The sequence below is a fragment of the Lynx rufus genome, unplaced genomic scaffold (genome assembly GCF_022079265.1).
Source record: "Lynx rufus isolate CCGP_SWC_20201006 ecotype Redwood Valley unplaced genomic scaffold, mLynRuf1.p SCAF_24, whole genome shotgun sequence".
NCBI lineage: Eukaryota > Metazoa > Chordata > Mammalia > Carnivora > Felidae > Lynx > Lynx rufus.
Window position 1 is genome coordinate 908,161 of NW_025814839.1, and position 23,893 is coordinate 932,053.

A 23,893-nucleotide genomic window follows, 5' to 3' on the forward strand; every position below is an offset into this window, starting at 1 on the left:
ATTACAGTATATCCATAAACCAAAAAGCTATACCATCACTTAAAAAAATGAAGAAGGGGCGCCTGGCTGGCTCAGTCGGTTAAGCATCCGACTTCGGCTCAGGTCATGATCTCGCGGTTTGTGAGTTCAAGCCCCGCGTCAGGCCCTGTGCTGACGGCTCAGAGCCTGGAGCCTGCTTCGGATTCTGTGTCTTCCTTTCTCTCTCTGCCCCTCCCTTGCTCATGCTCTGTCTCTCTCTCTGTCTCTCTCTCTCTCTCTCAAAAATAAATAAATAAACTTTTTTTTTTTAATGTAAAGAATGAAGGAGGTATTATCTACTAAAAAAAGACTGAGGAATGGCTAAAATCGAGGTGTTGGCGAGGATGTGGAGAAAAAGGAGCCCTTGTGCACTGTTGGTGGGAATGCAAACGGGTGCAGCCACTGTGAAAAACCGTATGGAGGTGCCTCCAAAAGTTAAAAATAGAGCTTCCTTACGATCCAGCAATTACATTCCTGAGTATTTACGCAAAGAATACAAGAACACTAATTCAAAAAGATATATGCCTCCCTATGTTTATTGCAGCATTATTTGCAACAGCCAAGAGGAGGAAGCAACCCAAGTGTCCATCCACAGATGACTGGATAAAGAAATGTGCTATATATATACAATGGAACATTACTTGGCCGTTAAAAAGAATGAAATCTTGTCATTTGCAACAACATGGAGGGATCTGCAGGTGTCATGCTAAGTGAAATAAATCAGTCAAAGAAAAACAAATCCCGTGGGTGCCTGGGTGGCTCAGTCAGTTAAGTGTCTGACTCTTGATTTCAGCTCAGGTCATGATTTCACAGTTTGTGAGTTTGAGTCCCACATTGGGGCACTGTCAGCATGGAGCCTGCTTGGGATTCACCCTCTCTTTCTGCCCCTCCCCTCCTCTCTCTCTCCCTCTCTCTCAAAATAAATAAAGACAAATCCTATATAGTTTGATTCACCTGTGGAATTTATTTTTTTTTTTAATTTTTTTTTTGCTTTAGTCATCTTTTTTTTTTTTTTTCAATGTTTATTTATTTTTGGGACAGAGAGAGACAGAGCATGAACAGGGGAGGGGCAGAGAGAGAGGGAGACACAGAATCGGAAACAGGCTCCAGGCTCTGAGCCATCAGCCCAGAGCCCGACGCGGGGCTCGAACTCACGGACCGCGAGATCGTGACCTGGCTGAAGTAGGACGCTTAACCGACTGCGCCACCCAGGCGCCCCTCACCTGTGGAATTTAAATAACAAAACGAATGAACAAAGGAGAAAAAAGACAAACCAAAAAAAACCAGACTGTCAACTATAGAGAACAAACTGATGGTTACCAGAGGGGAGGAGTTGGGGGATGGATGAACTAGGGATTAGGGAACATAGGGATTAGGGAACATAGGGATTAGGGAACATAGGGATTAGGGAATGCACTTGTATGATGAGCACTGAGTAATGTATACAATTGCTGAATCACTATATTGCACACCCGAAACTAACATAACTGTATGTTAACTATACTGGAATTAAAATTAAAACAAAATAAAAATATTAGAACTTATGCTACCAAAATGTGTATGTTAGGAGTTAAAACCTATTAGGATTCAGGAGAAGTAAAGTATGCAAACTTATCTGTAAAAAAAAAAAAAAAAAAGAATAAAGTAGGTCTATATATGCTGAACTGGAAAAATAATTATAGGGTATTACGATGTGAAAAAACAAATCGCATACTAATATGTATGTCATGCTTCCATTTTATTTTTTTAAAGTTTATTTACTTTGAGAGAGACAGAGCGCATGCACAAGCTGGGGAGGGGCAGAGAGAGAGAGAGGGAGAGAGAGAATCTCAAGCAGGGTTCTCACTGTCAGCACAGAGCCTGACGCAGGGCTTGAACTCATGACCGGTGAGATCATGACCTGAGCCGAAATTAAGAGTCAGACACTTAACCGACTGAGCCACTCAGTGACCCGTCATGCTTCCATTTTATTTTTTTTTTTTTTTTTTTTTTTTTTTTTTTTTTTTTTTCAACGTTTATTTATTTTTGGGACAGAGAGAGACAGAGCATGAACGGGGGAGGCGCAGAGAGAGAGGGAGACACAGAATCGGAAGCAGGCTCCAGGCTCTGAGCCATCAGCCCAGAGCCCGACGCGGGGCTCGAACTCACGGACCGCGAGATCGTGACCTGGCTGAAGTCGGACGCTTAACCGACTGCGCCACCCAGGCGCCCCCATGCTTCCATTTTAAAAGTAAATGCGTGTTGGGAAGTAAAACTAATAAATGTGTGTTTAGAAAAATAGAATGTGCATATTCTCAGGGGAAAAAAATCAGGAAGAACGTCGAGCAAAGTGTCAACCATAGTTACCTGGGAGTAGAATGGAACTGGGGGGAACTCTACTAAATACATAATTTTGTCAGTGGTGGAACTCTGGGTTTGGCCGACCCAGACCTGTTCGTCCCACCTGGGACACTTGCTTCCCAGCATGAACGGCATCAGCCACTGCTCACACCGTGCCCGTGGTTGCAGAGCCACAGTCCCCTTATCTCCCAACACTTCTGATGGCCTCAGGTGCCCACACAGGCAAAGGCTGCAGTCGCCTCAGCACCCGGACCCACCTGACTATAGGGAGTCCACCTGGAAATGGGGAGAGGTTAACGCCCCATGGGAAAAACTCAAGAGAGATCCACAGGAGTGGGCAGATAAATTGCTCACCTTCCCCCACATATCCCCAACCCCACTCACCCAGTACCACGCTCTGTGTGATGGACGGAATCTGAGATTCGGTGGGTGCACACAGCCTCTCCCCAGGGACATTCCAGAAAACTGAGCAAGCAGTGGAGTGTTCTTGCAAAGCTGGGCCAACCTTGGTAATATTCTACTTTGAATCTGCTCTCCTTCCTTTTCTGCCTTTCTTCTCTTCCCTCACTCTTGAATTCCTGGTACTGTACCCTCCAATAAAGCATTAGCTCATAAAATTTGTGTCAAGCCCCATTTCTAAGGAACCCGTACAAGGACAAGTGGGTGTTTTTCTACTTTGCTAATATTTTTTTCATTAAACATGGTCTTTAATTAAGAGCCCAAGCACCGGTGTGCATGAGACTCTTAAAACAGAGAAGCACTACCAGGCCAATGCAACATGAGGGAAAATCTAACATTTCCAGGTAACCTCCTTTGAGGTGGAAACAGGCATTGACATTCAGAGAACGTGTGCTCAACGCACTTTAAAGAATCTGGTTGCTAGGGTTTGATCATCCTGTTTTCCGAGATGGGTTTGGGGAGCCTGAGTGGAATCTCCTATACAATGCCCTTGAAGGGAGGTCGCCTATCAAGCAGAATCCACGCAGAACAGACCACGAGTTTCATGTGACATTGCTAGTGTTTAGATGCGATGGTGACATCAGAATTGTCCATGATCCTCTTAAGTCTGTCAAAGAAGAAGGAGGAGGAGGAGAAGAGGGACGGCTGAGAAGCCGGAACAGCAACCACGGGAAGTCAGGAGGGTGGTGTGGGTGGAAGAGGGGGTGCGAGTCTATTTCGGGTTGTCAGCCCTTTGGGATGGAGCTCAAGGCACAGGGCGAAGGCAGCGTTGTGTGGGAGACCACTCAGACTCCTGAAACATAGGAATGCTCAGAAAATAGTAGCCTGTCTTAGTCAGCTTGGGTTGCTATGACAAAAATACCAGAGGCTGGGTTCTTTATACACAACAGAGATGCATCTCTCACAGTTCTGAAGTCTGGGTCCAAGATTAAGACACTGGCAGATGTGGTGACAGGCGAGAACCCCCTTTCCCGGTTCATGGATGCCGCCTTTTTTAAATTTTTTTTTAACGTTTATTTATTTTTGAGACAGAGAGAGACAGAGCATGAATGGGGGAGGGTCAGAGAGAGGGAGACACAGAACCTGAAGCAGGCTCCAGGCTCAGAGCTGTCAGCACAGAGCCTGACTCGGGGCTCGAACTCACGGACCGCGAGATCGTGACCTGAGCCAAAGTTGGCCGCTTAACCATCTGAGCCACCCAGGCGCCCCTGGATGCCGCCTTCTTGCTGAGTCCTCACAAGGCAACAGAGCGCGGAGGCCTCTTTTACAAGGGCACTAATAATACCTCCTCATGCCATCACCTTGGGGGGTAGGATTTCTTTTTTTGTAATTAATTAATTAATTAATTTTTGAGAGACAGAGAGAGAGAGAGCAAGCACGGGAGGGGCAGAGAAAGAGGGAGAGAGAGAATCCCAAGCAGGCTCCACACTGTCAGTGCAGAGCCTGACAGGGGACTCAAACTCACAAACCGTGAGATCACAACCTGAGCCGAAATCAAGTCGGACGCTGAACGGACTGAGCCACCCAGGCGCCCAACGTTGTATCATTTTATTCATAGATGGTACAACAAGCCCAGAGTCTTTAAATTCTGAGTTATTGAGAGGGGATCTGGGTACTGAGCAGGTGGACAGAGGAAAGGACCCTCGAATGACCTGCAAACCACCCCCACCCCCCCCCCGGGTTTCCCAGCCATTCAGCTCTGGCGGGGCAATCCGTCTCTGTGTGACTCCGAGTGAAAGTAGAATTCTGTTGCTTCTGTGGTAGCTGAAAAAGCTTAAATTCTCGCTTTCCCGGATCGCAGGGCACGGGCTGTAACACCAGATCCTTCATGTAGACGCTGACACTAGGGACTGGAGTTTGGAGATGCACCATGGCACACGAAAGACCCAGAGAAACAGCAGGTGACTGGTGCTTAGATGTGGGCCAAAGACAGTGAAGTCGACACAGATCAGACTATGCAAGTCTGTGTCAGACACGGTAAGGGCTCTGGATTTTATTGTAACCTGGCATCGACACCTGGCGGGGTGAAATGCATGTGCTTTATCAAAAGTGCTGGCTGTGCAAAATTGCTGCTGTGCAGAAAACAGGTTAGTGGGAAGAAGAGACAAAGAAGAAACCAGTTAGAAGCCCACCATCGGCTTCTTCCAGAAGGGAAAGTTACAGTAAGTGGGGCCAGGGTGGAAGTAGGGAGGTGGAGCAAAGTGGAAAATCTGGGGAGAGATTTTGGAGGCAGAATTGAGGGGTTGCCCTGATTCCTAATTCTTCTAATAGCCCCTCACATCACAGTCAGACATCAGTGCTGGTTTCATGATGTCGTTGCTCCAAATGAGATGCTTCAGTGGTGACAATCACAGCACATGTAATAGTCAAACCACCCACACAGCAAGCATAGCAACAGCTAACATTAATGTAGCTCTTACTGTGTACCATCCTCTGTTCTAAACATTTTACGTATTTTAACTCGTTTAATCTCCGCTGAGATTACTCCCATTTTACAGATGAAAAAAGTAAAACAAAGATCCGATGACTTGCCAGATGTCACATCACATCCTCCCTACTACGTCAGATACGAACTTGACCCCGCAGTCAATCTCTGCCACCCTTTTCAACTTCATTTCACGCTGTTCCCCAACTTGCCCCAACAAGTCCGCTGGTCAGTCTGCTGACTCACGCACGAACGGAGCCCGTTCTTCCCCTGGGCCTCACACACATGGTCTGTGGCTGTCTCCTCTTCCTTCACATAGCATATTAATTCCACGTATCTGAAATGGACAGAATAAGTAAATCCACGGACAGAAAGCAGGCTGGGGCTTACGGGGTCGTTTGCCTCACCCGTTCAGAAAGTACCAACGGCTGTGAGCTTCCGGCTGGATAAAGTCCTTTTCCCTTTTCCTTCCTACCCTCTTCTGGAGCCTAGAAAGAAGGAGTTCTGGGAGGAGGAAACATTTCTACTAAGTGATCTGAGCTTCCAGAAGGAAATTACTGTCTTAACACGGGCAAACCAGCAGGGAAGGTAGAAACATCCCAAAAGCCCGTGGATGGATGGATAAACAGAATGTGGCCCGTCCATACAATGGGAGCTTATTAGGCTATGAAAAGGAATTATGTGGTCCCACGGCATGGATAAACCTTAAAAACATTATGCTGAGTGAAAGAAGCCGGGCACAAAAGGCCACCCGGTATATGAAATGTTCAGAATAGACACATCTATGGACCCAGAAAGCAGAAGAGGGGTTGCCAGGGGCTGGGGGCAGGAGAGAATGGAAAGTGACTGCTAATGGGTACAAGGCTTTGGGGGGAGGTTGTTGAAAATGTTCTGAAGTTAGAGGGTGGGGATGGGTGATGGGTACAGAACCTTGCAAATATACGAAGAACCACTGAATTGTACACATTAAAAAGGTGAACATTATTGCACGTAATTTACATCTAGAGAAACATTTAAAAATGAGTCTTGCCCCTTCCACAAAAAAGCAAAAAGAAATGTCCAACACACCACCGCCAAATAAATTGAACCTAAATCAGATCAAACCTGTTGATACAACTACCAGTCTAAAGAAAATACCGGGAACAGACGTATTAAAGGACGTTACAGTGGTGAAATTAGCAACATCCAGACAGCATCTCTCTAAGACAAACAATCCCGTTTCATCAAGAAATAAATTTCAGGGCGCCTGGGTGGCTCAGTCAGTTAAGCGTCCACCTTTGACTCAGGTCATGGTCTCACAGTCCGTGAGTTTGAGCCCCGCGTCGGGCTCTGTGCTGACGGCTCGGAGCCTGTAGCCTGCTTCGGATTCTGTGTCTCCCTCTCTCTGACCCTCCCCCGTTCATGCTCTGTCTCTCTCTGTCTCAAAAATAAATAAATATTAAAAATTAAAAAAAAAGTGTTATGAAATATTCATAGTTGAGAAATACAGTGTGTGGGACTCTTTTTCCAATTGAATTGTGCTAACACGCCTGGTTTCTGGGACACACTGCTTTCTTGATTCTCCTCCCCTTTGTCAACCCTCTCTTGCTCCATCTGAAATTAGTTTATTTTTGGTTTCTCCTGTTTCCTCTCTGTTTCCCACAAGAGCAGCAATCCTGTCTCTCTCATATTGCCACATCCCACAGGGTTAGCAGAGTCCCTGGCATACATTAAGAGCTAAATACCTATTGAATAAATGAATGTCAACATAGCTCTTATCATTGCTCTGGTAGTGAGTTTCAGGTCCACATTTCCAGCTGTCACCTAGACGTCTACATCTACACCCAGACCAGGTACCTCCTCCAGGTATCTTTAACGATGATGGTGAGGATAATAGAAGCTTAGAAGCACTGGGGGAGGCCGGCACATACTCGGATTTGTTTAATGATCACAATTACCCTCTGTGATCCCATTTTATAGAATGGGAAGCTGAGGCCCCGAGAGGCCAAACACCTGGCCAGTGACTACGCCAGGATTAGACCGCAGAGAGGTTCTGGAAGCTTAACCACCAGGCTTGACTGCTTAAAACTTGCTTGCTTAAAACTGTAGCCATTCTCCTGAGCTCACCATCTGGGGTCATCTCAGACTTCTGCCTCCCCCCCCCTCCCCCACTCCTTTCCTGCCCCCATCTTAAGTTCAGGCTGCAGGCTGGTATTCTAGTTCTTCAATCCTGGTCCCCTCCCAGCTGACTCTCAGCACATCTTTGCTGCCTTTAGGGGAAAACTACCCCAATCTGGGCATTCATTATTTATTCCTTCATTCAACACGGGCACCCACTGGGTTGGCTGCATCCCTCCCAGCTGTGGAACCTTAAGCAAGTGGGTTGAATAGTGCCACCCTGCCCCAAAAGATACTTCCGTGTCCCGATCCTGGAAGTGGAGACCTTATTTTGAAAAAATAATCTTTGCAAGTGAATTAAGTTAAGGACCTTGAGATTAGATCATCCTGGGTTGTACAGATGGGCTCTAAATCCAATGACAGGTGTTCTTATAAGAGACACAAAGAGAAGACAGACATGCATGGAAGGACCACGTGAAAACAGAGGCAGAGACTGGAGGGATGTGGCTACAGACTAAGCATCCCAGAGGCTGGAAGAGACAAGAGAGGATCCTCCGGAGAGCCTGATCCTGCCAACACCTTGTTTTCAGATATCTGGCCTCCAGAACTGTCAGAGAATAAGTTTCTATTGTTTTAAGTCTCCAAGTTTGTGGCAATTCGTTACATCAGCTGCAGGAAGCTAATGCCCCTCCCTGTTTCTCGCTGTCCTTGATTTTGGATGGGGATAATCACATGTCCACCTCACTGGCTTGCTGTGCACAGATCTGACCTCTTACCAGCTGCCGGGCCCTGGGCGAGTTATTTGACCTCTCTGTGCCTCCCCCCTTTCCTCATTTGTAAAACAAGGATAATACTTCCTAGGATGCTGTGAGGAAGCAGTTCTCAAAGTCTCTGGTCTCAGAGACCCTTTTCCAAGGGCACTCTTAAAAACTACTGAAGACCCTAAAGAGATTTCATTACGTGGGTTATATCTATGAATATCTACTGTAATTGGAAATTTAAACTAATGTTTTTAAAAATACTGGTTAACTCAAAAGCAGTTACATGATATTTTAACATGCATATATTTTTTTCAATGTCTATTTATTTTTGAGAGAAAGAGACAGAGAGAGCACAAGCAGGGGAGGGGCAGAGAGCGGAGACACAGAATCCAATCCAGGCTCCAAGCTCTGAGCTGTCAGCACAGAGTCCCCCACACGGGGCTGGAACTCACAAACTGTGAGATCATGACCTGAGCCAAAGTGGGATGCTTAACCGACTGGGCCACCCAGATGCCCCTTAACATGCATATTTTTAAAAAAAATAACTCTGCTCCAAAACAAAATACTGGCAACGGTGGCATTGTTTCGTATTTTTGCAAATCTCTTTAATGTCTACCTCATTATAAGAGAGCTGGATCCTCACGTCTGCTTCTATATGTTCAGTGGATTGTGATAGGCTGTTTTGTGTTACATATACTAAGAACATCTTGCCGCACATTGATACAAAACTAGCAAAAGGGACAACCTCACAGAGACCCTCTGGGTACGGGAGAACCCCAGTGGCCATTAGGCCACACTCTGAGAACCCATCGGGTATGGATTAAATGGGGCAATATAATATTTAGTTGTAAAGCACTTAGAATTTAAAGCTGCTGTCCAATACATTTGCAACTTAAAAAATATTTTTAATCGATAATGTGCCAGGTTGGTGTGGGTTTTAGGATAATGTTAAAGTTCTTTTTCTCTTTCTTTTCTTTCTTTCTTTCTTTCTTTCTTTCTTTCTTTCTTTTCTTTCTTCTTTCTCTCTCTCTCTTTCTTTCTTTCTTTCTTTCTTTCTTTCTTTCTTTCTATTTTCTCTCTTTCTTTCTTTCTATTTTCTCTCTTTCTTTCTCTCTTTCATGCCTCCAAAGAGCTCACAGTCTCATGGGGGAGGCGTATGTGTAACCACACCGTTAAAACTCTGTGTACGGAGCAATTGTATAGAAGACAGCGGGTTGTGGGAACGCAGAGGAGGGTCCATAAGCCATGCGTGGCGGCGGGAAGAATGGGAGGGCCGGTGGCTTCAGGAAAGGCTCTTCTGGGGGCGGGGTGTCCGATGGACCCGGGGACTTAGGTCAAAAAGGAGAGGCGGCTTGGACAAGAAAACTCGCGGTGCTGAGATCCAAACCCCGGCCTCACCTCCTCTGTGAAGCGGTGTTTATGTCACGAGGAACTGCTAAATGGACGTGGCTCTGCGGGCGGGGCCGGCCGGCCGCTTCGGGGGCAGGGGACCCCTCCACCCTTCCTTCGGCCCCTCTCGGGCGCCTGGGCTGGAGCGCAGGGCCCGGCGCCGCCAGCTCCGCCCGTAGCTGGGTCTACGGGCTGGGGAGCTGGGGGTGGTCCTCGCTCTCTCCCCAGGATGGGCCCCATCCCGGAGTCCACCTCTCGACCCCTCCATTCCGCTCCACCGCCGGGGCCGCCGCCCGGCGCGGCGAATCGTCCCCAGACGAGCCTCCCCCACCGCCCCGTCCCCCTCCCCCTCTCCTCCGGGCTAGCCTCGACCCCTCCCCGGCGGCAGTGGGAGAGGAGGAGCCAGGACCGGGCCGGAGGAGGGGGCGGCGCGCCCGGACGCTCGGGGGGCGCGGAGGAGGAAGGTCCCGCGGGGCCGGGGGGAGGGTGTGTGGCACGGGGGCCGGCGAGCGGGGGGAGGGGGCCGCCTAGTCGGCGGGTCGCGGAACGGGGCCCGCGGGGGCCCGGGCGCCCTCGGGCGGCGGAAGCCGGGCGCGCCCCTCGCCAGGCCGGGATCGGGGCGGGGCGCGCGGCATCCCCGCGGGGGGAGCCGGTCACCGGGTCTCGCCGCCACCAAAGTTTCCCGGAGGAGCCGCGGCCGCCCTTCCTTCCCCGGCCCCGGGCGTGGGGGCGACCCCCGGGCGAGAACTGTTTCCGAGGGCGACCGGGCCCCGTCTCCGGCTAGACCCCGCGCCTCCATTGCGCCCAACTCGGATTCCCAACTTGGGAGGCGCCGCGGGCCTGCGCACGCGCGCCTTCCTCGCCGCCGCCGCCGCCGCCGCCGCCGCCGCCGCCTCCTCCCGCCGGGGAGCAGGCTCCGGGCCGAGCCGCGCGCCGAGACTCGCCCCCCGCGCGCCGCCCTCCGGCTCGCGGTCCGCCGCCCCCGCCCATGCGGACGCCCGCCCGCCGCCCGGTGCGCCCTCGCCCGAGGGCCAGCTGAGCGCGGACCGCCCGCGGCGGCGCGAGGTGGGCCCGGCCCGGCGCTGCCCTCGACAGCGGCAAGTTTGGGAGTTGCACTAGTTTGCGGGGTGGGGGAGAGGCCGGGCGGGGGGCCATGGAGGAGGACCGGGGGTCGTCGCTGGCGGCCGAGTCGGCGCTGGAGAAGAACGTGGCGGAGCTGACCGTCATGGACGTGTACGACATCGCGTCGCTCGTGGGCCACGAGTTCGAGCGGGTCATCGACCAGCACGGCTGCGAGGCCATCGCGCGCCTCATGCCCAAGGTCGTGCGTGTCCTGGAGATCCTGGAGGTGCTGGTCAGCCGCCACCACGTCGCGCCTGAGCTGGACGAGCTGCGCCTGGAGCTGGACCGTCTGCGCCTGGAGAGGATGGACCGCATCGAGAAGGAGCGCAAGCACCAGAAGGTGGGCAGCGGCCCCAGTCTGCCCATCCGGGGAATGGGGCCGCTGGGACCCAAGGGCCCTTCAGCATCCCGCAGCTGTAGGCGCACACGTTTGTGTATGCAGGGACTAGACGAGGAGAGAGACCCGACTGGATGAGAGAGGGAGGGAGGGAGGCCCCTGGCCCTCTTTTGTCCAGCCAGCGCCACCTGGCATATACTACTTTAGAGATTAGGGCAGTCCTTTGGAATCAGACCTGAGTTCCAGGCCCACCTTTACCTTTACTGTCTAATAGCTGTGTGACCTTGGGTAAGTTACTTAACCTCTCTGTGCTTTATTTCCTCGCATGTCAAATGGTGATAGTAATAAGACCCACCTCATTAAGAATTAAGTGTGATATATCTAAACCGCTTAGATGATATTATTTTCCAGAAATGAAATAAAGCCCTCTGCCCTTCAGTCAGGCCCCTTTCTTCTTCTCATCCCCAAACCCCCCATAGCAAAGAGGATGTGACCTCCAGCCACCCAGCTCATCAACCCCCAGACTCTGGGTTTCTATTTGCGAATTGTTCCCAGAATTCCTTCTAATTTATAAAACTGAAGTGCTTTCCCCTCCTTGATTTTATCTTTAATCTTCACAGAACTCTCTGAGGCAGGAATTATCTTCGTTTTACAAATGAAGAAAATTGGGGGAGGGGGGATTTGCCCCAAATTAGTGCTGAGAGAATCCCAGGCCAGTGGAGGTAACTCTGGTGCCTCTTCCCCACCCAGGGGATAGGACACGATTTGGGGCAGCTTTAAGCTAAGCCTCTGCCCTGTGAACAAGAATTCCTCGGAGTGCATGAATCAGGGCCTCTCTACTGGACTGGGAGTCTAGACAAGGTGCCTGGGGAAAAGGAAGTGGGAGATGTGTGGTTTCCTGCCCCAACCTCAGGCCAGGGAAGCTTCTGTCAGACCCTTTGGACAGAGAATAGGAGGAAACGCCTTTCCTAGGAGCAATCAGGGTGCCTGAGGGGGCTCTGGCTTGCTGTGTGGCCTCAGGAAATGTACTTGGCCTCTCTGAACCTCTCTGGCAGGCCATAACCTATTGTGTTTCAAGGAAAATAACCCAGGCTGTGTATGTAGTCTTAACCTGGGGGCAAAACTGCCAGTGGTTAAGAGCACTAGTGTTTGGGAGGTTTGACAGTGTTTGTCCTCATAGGTCCCTGTGCCCTGAGGTCAGGAAGGAAACTCAAGCTCCCAAGTGTTAGGCAACATTTCCAAGATCGTGCTCGGAGCTTGAAAATGCCCCAGCCCTCTAATTCATGTCAAGTTCCCAGGGACTTTGGAGCCAGACAGCCTGGCTTCACACCCTGCCACTGTGTGATCTTAGGCAAGTCAGCTCACCTCTCTGTGCCTCAGTTTCCTCAGCTGTAAAATGGGGATAATAGTACTCATCTCATAGGTTGTGGTGAGAATTGAAGGGTTGGTTAACTTCCATAAAGTGTTTGGGACAAGGCCTGACCCATTGTGAGGGCCTTACAAGTGTTAGCTGTTGTCTTTAGGCCTGGATAGGCTTTCAGTGAGGTGTTCGTGGTCTGATACTGGGCACCCCACTCCCAATCTCTTTTAGAGAGTCAGGGGAAAGGATCTTTGAAATCCCCTCGTGTGGCTGCCGAGGGGCTTAGCCCGGGTCACACAGAAGTCCCAGCGCCTCTGTTCCCACCCTTGACGTTGGAATTCTGCAGCAGCTGGGCTGGGGGACATCCTTGGGAGCCATCGGAGGCCGCTAGGCTTGGAGTCAGATGGCATTCCCAGCCAGCTGCACTTGTCACTTCTGGAACGCCGTCAGCCAGGAAGTAAACCCCAGCGTGCTCAGAGCTGAGGCTTGTTTGTAAACACTGAGGATGATCTCTCCTAAATCAGAGGGCAAAACCCTCTTCCCATCCCAGCCCCTTGTTTACTTTTCTTCGTATTCTTGGGATCAAGAGAGACTTCTCTGGGTTTTTTTTTTTTCTTGTGGTCTCAAAGGCTCTTCAAGGTGTTATTTCCACAAAAATCTTCCTAACATGTCCTTGGTCTTATCAGTTTGTTCATTCCTCCCTCTTTTTTCTGCCTCACCCCCCTCCCTCTCTGTCTCTCAGCACAACGCATGCACCCTGTCTTCCGCCAACTCCTCCCCTGAGCATACCCCCCCGCCCCCAGATTTAGTCAGTTCTGCTCATCACACAGACTCAGGCCACAGTCTTGACATGTTCTGTCTATCTGGTTACTCAGTCTGCAACCCCGTTGATGGGCCACAGCATGCAAAGTGCCCTCCTAAGTGACATGGGCAGTGCAGAGACTAGGAAAGCTGGATCCTCATCTCAGGCAGTGGGTGGGTAACTGGGAAGACAGGAAAAATACCAACAGGCTTAGAAAGCAGTGGCTGTGCGGATACAGTTGTCTGTAGTGCTAACAGGATATGTTGTTCATTTGCTCATTCAACAGATGTATTTATCCAGCACCTGCTATGAACGGGGCACTGTTCTGGGCACTGGGGAGACAGCAGTGACCACAGTAGATGAGGTCTTTGGACCTGACTTTCTAGTGCAGGGCTGTCCATAGAAATATTATGTGGTGGGGGGTGGGGGATGCCCGGGGTGGCTCAGTTGGTTAAATGACTGACTCCTGATTTCAGCTCAGGTCATGGTTCATGAGATCGAGCCCCATATTGGGCTATGAACTGACAGTGTGGAGTCCGCTTGGGATTCTCTGTCTCCCTCTCTCTCTGCCCCTCCCCGACTCGTGCACACACACTCACTCTCTCTCTCAAAATAAATAAATAAACTTAAAAAATAATATTATGTGACTTGTCACGTTAATAAAAAGACGCAGATGAGGTTAAAAAAAATTTTGATATCTTATCAAACCAAGTCTTTGCAAAATATTATTTCTGCATGTAATCAACATAAAAATTATTTTTTATTGAGATATAATTGACATATAACATTGTATTAGTTTTAGGTTACAGCATAATTTTTTTTAATGTAATTTATTTAATGTTTATTTATTTTTGAGACAGAGGGAGACAGAGCACGAGTCGGGGAGGGGCAGAGAGAGAGGAAGACACAGAATCTGAAACAGGCTCCAGGCTCCGAGCTGTCAGCACAGAGCCCGATGCGGGGCTCAAACCCACGAACTGTGAGATCATGACCTGAGCCAGTCAGACGCTCAACTGACTGAGCCACCCAGGTGCCCTGCATAATTTTTAAAAAATGTTTATTTTGAGAAAGGAAGAGAGCAGGGGTGAGGCCTAGAGAGAGGGAGAAAGAGAGAATCCAGAGCAGACTCCTTAATGCAAAAGCAGAGCCTGATGCAGGGCTCGGTCCCATCTACTGCAAGATCACGAGCTGAGCCGAAATCAAAGAGTTGGACGCCCAACCAACTGAGCCACCCAGGCGCCCCTCGGTGTGCAGCATAATGATTTGATATTTATGTGTATTGTGACATTTACCATCCATCACCTCACATAGTCACTCAAATAATTATTAAATAGGTATTTTGCATTTTTTCCCTATGTCTTTGAAATCTGATGTGTGTTTAACCCTGTTGCACGTGCTAGTTCAGACCAGCCACAGTTCAAGTGCTCAGCAGCCACATGTGGCTTGTGGCTACTCTATTGGATGGTGCAATTCTAGTGTAAGGAGATAGGTGTTTTTTTTAAAAAAAATTTTTTTTTTTAACGTTTATTTATTTTTGAGACAGAGAGAGACACAGCATGAACGGGGGAGGGGCAGAGAGAGAGGGAGACACAGAATCGGAAGCAGGCTCCAGGCTCCGAGCCATCAGCCCAGAGCCCGACGCGGGGCTCGAACTCACGGACCGCGAGATCGTGACCTGAGCTGAAGTCGGCCGCTTGACCGACTGAGCCACCCAGGCGCCCCAGGAGATAGGTGTTTTTTAAAGTTTTAAAGTTTTCGGCTTGTGATAAGTGGCATGAAAAAAATAAAAGAGTGATATGAAAGAGACTGACTAGGATGGGACAGTCAGGAAGGCTTCCCTGAGGAGGTGACATCTGGGCTGAGATCGGAATGAAGTGTGGGTACCCTCCACAGAGAGAGCTGGGGGAGGGGCGTCCTAAGCAGACACAAGTGCAAAGGCCCTGTGGTAGGAATGGGCTTGGTGTGTTCAAGGAACACAAAGAAGGCCAGTATGGTGAGAACAGAGTGAGTAAGGAATACGGGTGGGGGATGAGGTCAGGGAGGTGGACAGGTCTGATTATACTGGACTTAGTAGGCCCACATAAGGAGTTTGAAGACTATTAGTCCTGAGAAGGCAAAGGAGGCGATCAATCAGGGGTGACTTCCTGGGAGAGCCTTTTAGCTGGTGTGGAGGCAAGATTAAATTTGCTGCGGTCAGCTCAGAGGCAAGAGCCACATGCTGCCCTGTGCCCCCTTTGAGGGAAGGAAAAACACCACCCTGAGGGTTAAAGTCTGTATTCATCTATTGCTGCTGTAACAAATTACCACAAACTTACTGGCTCGAGGTAACACAGTTTTGTTAGGATAATGCAGAATATGCTATTTATGGGTCACACCAATACGGATAATACTGGATAAAACTCTGGAGCTCAAAAATCAGAAAAGGGTTTCGCTGCGTTAAAACCAAGGTGTCAGAAAATTCATTTCTTCTGACAACTTTCAGGGAGAATCCACTTCCTTGCCTTTTCCAGCTTTTGGAGGCCACCGCGTTTCTTCGCTTTTGGCTCCTTCCTCCACCCTCACAGCCAACAGAGTACTGTTTTCAAATCTCTAGCTCTGACTTCTGTCGCCACATCATCTCTGACTCTGATCCTCCTGCCTCCCTCTTTCGCCTGTGAGGACCCTTTGATCACGTTGGGTCCGCTGGATAACCCAGGAGACTCCCCATCTCAGGGTCCTTAACTTAACACCTGCCAAATTCCTTTGCTTGGTGAGGTCACATAGTCTCGGGTTCCAGGGACTGGGATGTGCACGTCTTTGGGGGCCGCTGTTCTGCCTACCACAGTCAGTTACACTTGACCGTTGCCCACTGGGACCCTCTGTGCTCAGCCTGTGCCAGATGCGAGCAGGGAAGAACCAGCTAGAAGAGCCTGTCTCTGCTTCCGGCCCACACCTGCGCGTGGGAAGGCCGCATGCCCGCTCCATCATTCCACCACCGCTTCCGCCCTCTGGCCCTACCCTTCACCTCCCTTGGTGACCTTGAACAGCTGTGCGAATACTTAGTTATTACCCCTCATTTCCCCAGTGCAGCAGACTTCCTGACAAAGGAGATGGGGATTTAGGAATGTATTTAAAAGATGAACGGAGGCCGTGTTTACCCGGCCTTGGGCCGGCTTGTGACAGGCCGTAGGAGGAACAGAAACCGGCAAACACATCTTTAGCATTTTCTGGGACCTAGGCACCATTCCAACCATTGACATAATCCTCATGACAGCCCTCAGAGGTAGATATGACACTATTTTCCACATTTCCAAGATACCCAAAGATTCAGTAACTTCTCGAGCATCAGCTAGTAAGGGGCAGAAACAAGATTCAAACAGGCCAACAGGCTTCGGTATCTTTGCTTTCAACTGGCATTATGTCCCGCGACAGCGACCGTGCTCTGTTTAGTTTCTGGTTTTACAGCACACTTTTTTTTAACGTTTATTTATTTTTGAGAGACAGAGACAGAGCGTGAGTGGGCGAGGGACAGAGAGGGAGACACAGAATCAGAAGCAGGCTCCAGGCTCCGAGCTGTCAGCACAGAGCCCGACGCGGGGCTCGAACCCACGAACCGCGGGATCATGACCTGAGCCGACGTCGGACGCTTAACTGACTGAGCCACCCAGGCGCCCCAGAATTAAACACTTTAAATGGGTGAACTGAGGGCGCCTGGGTGGCTCAGTCGGTTGAGCGTCCGACGTCGGCTCAGGTCATGATCCCGCGGTTCGTGGGTTCGAGCCCCGCGTCGGGCTCTGTGCTGACAGCTCGGAGCCTGGAGCCTGCTTTGAATTCTGTGTCTCCCTCTCTCTCTGCCCCTCCCTGCTCACAATGTCTCTCTCTGTCTCTCAAAAATAAATAAATGTAAAAAAAAACTTTTTTAATTAAAAAAAATAAAGTATATAATTCAGTGGTCTTGGGTCTATTCACAGAGCTGTGTAACTTTCAGCAGAATCAATTTTAGGGTATTTTCATTACTTCGAAAAGAAAACCCATACCCATGAGCGGTCATTCACTTCTCATTTCCCCACCAACCCTCCAACCCTAGACGAGTGCCAGTCTGCTTTCTGTCTCTGTGGATTTACCTGTTCTGGATACTTCCCATCAGTGGAATCATACACGGTGTGGCCTGACTGCCTTCACTTAGCAGCATGTTTTCAAGGTCCATGCATGTTGTTCTTCAACTGCTGGACATTTGGGTTGTTTCTTGCTCTCGGCCCTTGTGAAGAATGCTGCTGTGAACATCCGCATGCAGGTCTTTGTGTGGACATGGGTTTTCATTTCTCTCTCTTTTTTTGAATGTTTATTTATTTTCAAGAGAGACAGAGACAGAGAGCAAGCAGGCGAGGGGCGGAGAGAGAGGGAGACCAGAATCCGAAGCAGCTCCAGGCTCTGAGCTGTCAGCACAGGGCCCGACGCGGGGCTCGAACCCACAAACCACGAGATCATGACCTGAACCGAAGTTGGGTGCTTAACCAACTGAGCCACCCAGGCACCCCTGGTTTTCATTTCTCTTGGGCAGATCCTTGGATTGGAATTGCTGGTCACATGGTACCTGTTTCTTTTACTAAGGGGCTGCCAGACTGTTCCCCACAGTGGCTGCACCAGTCCGTGTGCTCACCAGCAAGGCTTGAGGGCTCCAGCTTTCTCTCATCCTTGTCAACACTGATCATCTCTTTCCTTGATTACAGCCCCTCCCCAAATAACTACAATAGACTGATCTTAGTTATCCTCACGTCAACCCTGCGAGTCTAGATGATGGCTCCCCCACTAAGGGAAACTGAGGCTCGGAGGGGTAAAGTGAGTTGGTTGCCCAGGACCGCTTCAAGAGACGCCTGTGTCAGAGACACAAGGAGTGCTGGGGCCCGGGGGCATCCCCGGGGGTCTTTGCAGCTTCTTTCTCCCTTGGAGAGAGGTGTGCCCTCACTCAGGGTCTACCCACAGATCAGGGCCGCGACCTGCCCAGAGAGGTTGGGGGTGTTAGGGCCCCTGTGGCCCGGGGCCGCTCATCCGCGCTCTCGGTCTGTCTAGATAGTTAGGAGGTGTGGTTGTAGCCCAGTCGGGTCCTGGCAGCATGAATGCGAGCCTTGCCCAGAGGAAGGGCACCTTCTGTCTCTTGCACATGGACTAGTGGCGGCCTTGTTCTCGGTGCCCCAAGGCCCAGGCAGCCCCGGGCTGCTCCCGAGGGAGGGGGGTGAGGCCACCGCCCCGGGCATGCTGTGACCCCACGGCCGGCCCGTCGCTTTCGCAGGAGCTGGAGCTGGTGGAGGACGTGTGGCGGGGGGAGGCGCAGGACCTCCTCTCTCAGATTGCCCAGCTGCAGGAGGAAAACAAGCAGCTCCTGACCAACCTCTCGCACAAAGACGCCAGCTTCTCAGAGGAGGAGTTCCAGAAACATGAAGGTAGGAGGAGGGGCCAGCCCGGGAGGTCAGGGGAAGGCTGCTCCCACCGTGATCGCCCACCTCCTCGGTAGCAGTCATGGTCACGGTCCCCGAGTGATGGAGGGCGCGTGCTGGGTCCCAGAGCCTTTTGTCTCGTGTGGTTCCTGTCACTCTGCCTGGGAGAGGACGTGTAGCCCTACTTTACAGAAGGTGAAACTGAGGTTCGTTCAGCGGATTGTCATGGGTTCCTCCCTTTCGAGGCTCTGTTCTAGGCACGGGGGACACACAGTGGACAAGACGAAGCCCTTGCCCTCGTGAAGCTTGTGTTCTAGGGCTGGGGAGGGGCTAGATGATAACCATGTAAACCAGTAGATGGCATGGTTCCAGATGGTGACCAGGCCTCTGGAAGAACCGTACCTGGGGGTGTGATAGAGGTGATTTGGTGGGGGGCTTCTTTAGATGAACTGATCAAGGAAGGCCTCTCTGACAAGGTGACACTGGAGCCCTAGTGAAGTGATGGAGTGAGCAATGCAAATATCTTGGGAGAGAAGCAAGTTCAAAGGCCCTGGGGCACGCGTTCTGTAAAACCAGGAGGGCCAGTGTAACAGGAGAAGGTGATCGAGGACAAAGGTGGTTAAAGATGAGGTCAGAGGGGTCAGCAGGGTCGGATCACATAGCCCCTGAGAGACGAAGGTTTGGATTTTATTCCAAGTGTGCGGGAAAGCACCTGGACTCTTGCCATGGGCACACGTTGAACAATGAATGACTGAGGGTGGTAAACCAGATCTGAATGACACTGGAGCCCCTAAACTGTCATTCACCCTGCAAGCAGTTATCTAGACCCTTCACTCCAGGCCCTCTGCTGCTTTTGGGGATGCAAAGACAGACATGGGATATGCTCTGAGCCCCCGTGGGCCTGCGTCAGCTCTGTTCTCCCCTGGAGCCTCCTTCCTCATCAGAGGCTGCCTGTTGTCCCAGGAATGTCAGACCTCTCTCTTCCTCTTGAAGAAACTCCCTGGGGACCCACACAAGCCCTCCCGCCTCCCCCTGCTCGATGGGGTGAGAGATGGGCTTGCATGGGGGCTGAAGTTCAGAACCATAGTTACGCCTCTGTGAGATTAAAGTAGCAGCACACTGATACGGACTGTAGAGGCCGAGAAAAGAGGACATATTGATCCAAGTGCTGCAATTCTGTTTTCTTTGGGTTTCCTGTGTTGACATGCATATCGTGCAATGAAAGCAAAAGTCTTAGTGGTCAGAAGGATTGGCTCCAGAGCCAGACTGCCCGGGTGTGAATCCTAACCCAAGACTTACCTCCTAAGTGACTTTGACCAAGTCACTTGATCCTTGTGTGCCTAAGTTGCTCTCCACGTGAAAAATGGCAGAAACACTGTGTGTCACTCTTAAGGTTGTTGTGACCATTCGATGAATTAATATCTGTAGTTTGCTTAGAATAGTACCTGGTACGTACACACAGCAAGTGTCAGCTGTTATTACTGAATTTCTGTTACCTAGTCCAACCTCCTTATTGAACAAATGAGAAAAATTGAGGCTGAGAGAGGGGCAGTGAGGTGCCCAAGGTCATACAGCAAGTTAGTGGTGAAGTCGGGACTGGAGCTTGAGTCTGCCAAAGCAGCCCCCTCCCCCCCACCCCACCCCCCAAAGAAGGCTTCTACCTCTCTGGGACCTCTTGATCTCAGGCCACCAAATGGGAATCGTGCCCAGCCCCAGAGATTGGGCCACTGTGATATTTTAGTGCCCAGGCGCTGACAGTTCTGGACAGAACACTATTTATTCATTGGCCCTTGTAAACTCGTTTGTCACTGAAGTGCCTGCTCTCTGCCTGGTGCTCTGGCTGGATTGCCGTGTTGGAGGCCAAGAGGCACCTGCCAGGGCCCGAATCTCCCGTCCACAATGCCAGAGGGGGCAGGGATGGAAGAGTGCGGCCGAAGGAAAACTATTATTCTACTTACGACACTCTGACCCAGATGTGTGGGGTATTTTTTCCCCACACCAACCAATTTTCCAGGCACCAGCTGCGTGTCCTAGAATTTAATTCAGTTGTGACACTGTCTACCCCAGAGTTAGCATCAGACTCCACAAGTTGAAGGATCAGTCCCACGAGACCGCCCCCACTTCAGGTGTCCTTTGCGGGCGATGGGTCCCCAGGATACCCACCTTTCTATCCACCTTGGCTGCAAAGTCACAGGTTCCCACAACCAGCCCCCACAAGCTCAGTACTTTTCTGGAACGGCTTACAGAACTCAGAGACACGCTATTACTGGTTTATAAAGGATACAAAGGATATTATAAAGTACTCAGATGAATAGCCAGATGAAGAAGGGTACATAGGGTGAGGTCTGGAAGGGGTCCAAGCTCAGAGATTTCTGTCCCAGTGGAGTTGGGGTGTGCCACCGTTTGTGCACATGGATATATTCATCAGCCTGGAGGCTCTCTGAACCCCAGAGACCGATGGAAGTGCCATTCTGTAGGGATGCACGGTTAAATCACTGGCCATTGGCGATTTGCTTTGTGATTAGGTCGATCACCAGCCCCTTCTCCCCCCTAATCACCAATCATATAGTTGGTTCCTCTGGCAACCAGACCCCATCCTGAAACCATCTAAGGGGGCCACCAAGAGTCACCTCATTATCATAAACTCAAAAATGGCAGAAAGGAGCTTATGACAATAGAAGATACTCCTCTCCCCTCTTCAGGAAATCACAAGTTTTAGGAATTCTGTGCCAAGAACTGGGGTCAAAGACCAAACGTATATATGATACGTATGTATTATACATATACGTGTGTATGTGTGTGTATATATATATATATATATATATATATATATATATATACATATTATATGTGTGTGTAAAGTGCTTAGCACTTATGTTCATATTCACATACATAAAATGTATATTATGTATATATAATTATATATTATATGTGTAAATATATTTTTCTTATTATATTGCAATATCACAGTGGCATGATAATACATACTCAGTCCCTTGAATGAAAAATAAACCCAGCAAGTGTAATACACAAAGCAGGAGATTATAGGATAGGAGAGTTAAACCAGTTATACTGGAAGTTACATTAAATGTAAACGGACTAAAAGTTCCAGATAAAGATTGTCAAAAAGGATTTAAAAAAATTTTTTTTCATGTTTATTTTTGAGAGAGACAGAGAATGAGTAGGGAAAGGGCAGAGAGAGTGAGACACAGAATCTGAAGCGGGCTTCAGGCTCCAAGCTGACAGCACGGAGCCTGATGCAGGGCTCGAACTCACTAACTGCGAGATCATGACCTGAGTTGAAGTTGGACACCCAACTGCGAGATCATGACCTGAGCCACCCAGGTGCCCCTGTCAAAAAGGACTTTAAAAGTTCAACTGTATGTTGTTTCTAAGAGACCTCTCTGGTAAAGGCTGAAAGTAAAAGGCTGAGAAAAGATGTACTGTGCAAACACTAACCAAAAGAAAGCTGGTGTGGTTATATGGATGTAAGATAAAGTAGACTTCAAGGCAGAGATCACTCTGTGATGATAAAAAGTTCAGTTCACCAAGAAAATGTGATTTTCAATTTGTGCATACCTGGTAATTTAGCCTCAAAATTTATAAAGCAAAAGTGAGGGGCTCCTGGGCAGCCCAGCCGGTTAAGTGTCAGACTTCAGTTCAGGTCATGATCTCACAGGGTTTGAGCCCCACATCGGGCTCTGCACTGGTGGTGTGGAGCCTGCTTGGGATTCTCTGTCTCCCTCCCTCTCTGCCCCTTCCCCACTTGTGCTCTCTCCCTCTCTCTCTCAAAATAAGTAAATAAACTTAAAAAGAAATAAAGCAAAAATGAGCAGAAATATGTCCAGAAGAGGCAAATCTATAGACACAAAGCAGACTAGCGGTTGCCAAGGGCTGCAGGGAGGTCAGGAAAGGGCGGGGGGGGTGGGGGGTGACTGCTAAGGGGAATGAGGTTTCTTTAGAGGAGTGATAAAAACATAGTGGTAATGATTGCACAGCTTTGTGAACATACTAAAAGCCACCAAATTCTACACTTTAAATATAATAATTTAAAAAGTGGACAAATTTATTTTAAAAAATTTTAATGTTTATTTTTCAGAGAGACACAGAGTTCTAGCAGGGAAGGGGCGCAGAGAGAAGGAGACACAGAATCCGAAGCAGGCTCCAGGCTCCGAGCTGTCAGCACAGAGCCCTGCGCGGGGCTCGAACCCGTGAACTGTGCGATTATGACCTGAGTTGAAATCAGATGCTTACTGACTGAGCCACCCGCCCCCAAAGTGGACAGAAATTAAGAAAAAACACATCCACAATCATCGTGGGAGATTTTAACATGCCTCTCTTAATGGACAGAGTAAGCAGAAAACCAAAACCAAAACAGTAGGGACACCTGGATGGCTCAGTCAGTTGAGGGTCTGAATCTTGATTTCAGTTCAGGTCATGATCCCAGGGTCGTGGGATCGAGCCCTGCGTTGGGCTGTGCGCTGAGCATGGAGCCTGCTTGGGATTCTCTCTCTCTCTCCCTCTCCCCTTCTCACGCGTGCGCCTGCTCTCTCTCTGTCTCAAGAACAAAACAGTAAAGTTCTAGGATATGATCAGTGGATTAGTAAAGCCATGTCCGTGTGTGAGGGAGGGGAGACCAGCCCCAGCCCTGCAGATCCTGGCCCGCTGAGCCCCGGGAGATGCAAAGCAGACAGAGCATCGGAGGTACGAACCTGCTGCAGCCTGTGGACGTAAGCGGCCGAGGACTGGACTCAGGTGGGGCCAAAGTTTGACTTTCTTCCCTCAAAAAATTGCCTACAGCCCGAGAGCTGAAGGCAGGAAATCTGCTTGGGCGTCTCGGTTAACATTTTCTGTCAAAGGAGACCTGAGCCTGAGCGGTTCCACAGCTGAGGCCCCCACGTCCAGCCTCAAGACTTGAGGACGTTGATGGAGTTTTTCCCAATGTTTTACTTTCAGGAGAAAACAAAATGAAAAACAACTTTTCCAAGCAAAAATAAAATGCATGCATGGTATTATTTTTTTAATCAAACAGTGCAAAACTGTGGTGAAAACTCGATCTCCCTTCCACTGCTAATTCCTGTTCCCAAGCAGTCTGCCTGGAGGAAGCCCTGGAAAAACCCTTTACAGTCTTTCTGCAGATTTTCTGTGCGTGTTCAAATGTCCATATTGACACAAATGCAGAAGGAAAACATCCCCTTTCACCCCCTCACAAATGGTAACTATTTCTAGATGTTTGGCGCCTTGGTTGTTGGGTTGTTTGTTTTCGTTTTACCTTTTTATTTTGGAATAATTTTAGATTTACAGAAAAGTTGCATAGTACACGGAGTTCCCATAATGCCACTTATAGTATCCCCCTAAGAGTGACATCT

The 23,893-nt window shown here is 49.7% G+C and overlaps 1 protein-coding gene across 2 annotated transcripts in view; it reads left to right on the forward strand.

Moving 5' to 3' along the window:
• The first annotated feature begins 10,642 nt into the window (after window positions 1-10,642).
• The window catches only part of RILPL1 (Rab interacting lysosomal protein like 1), a 39,915-nt gene continuing 26,664 nt past the window's right edge, over window positions 10,643-23,893 (forward strand). For both annotated transcript variants that reach the window (XM_047088329.1, XM_047088330.1), the window contains exons 1-2: window positions 10,643-10,951; window positions 18,380-18,530. In XM_047088329.1, coding sequence (XP_046944285.1) covers window positions 10,643-10,951; window positions 18,380-18,530 — 460 coding nt within the window. The remainder of the gene's footprint in view (window positions 10,952-18,379; window positions 18,531-23,893) is intronic.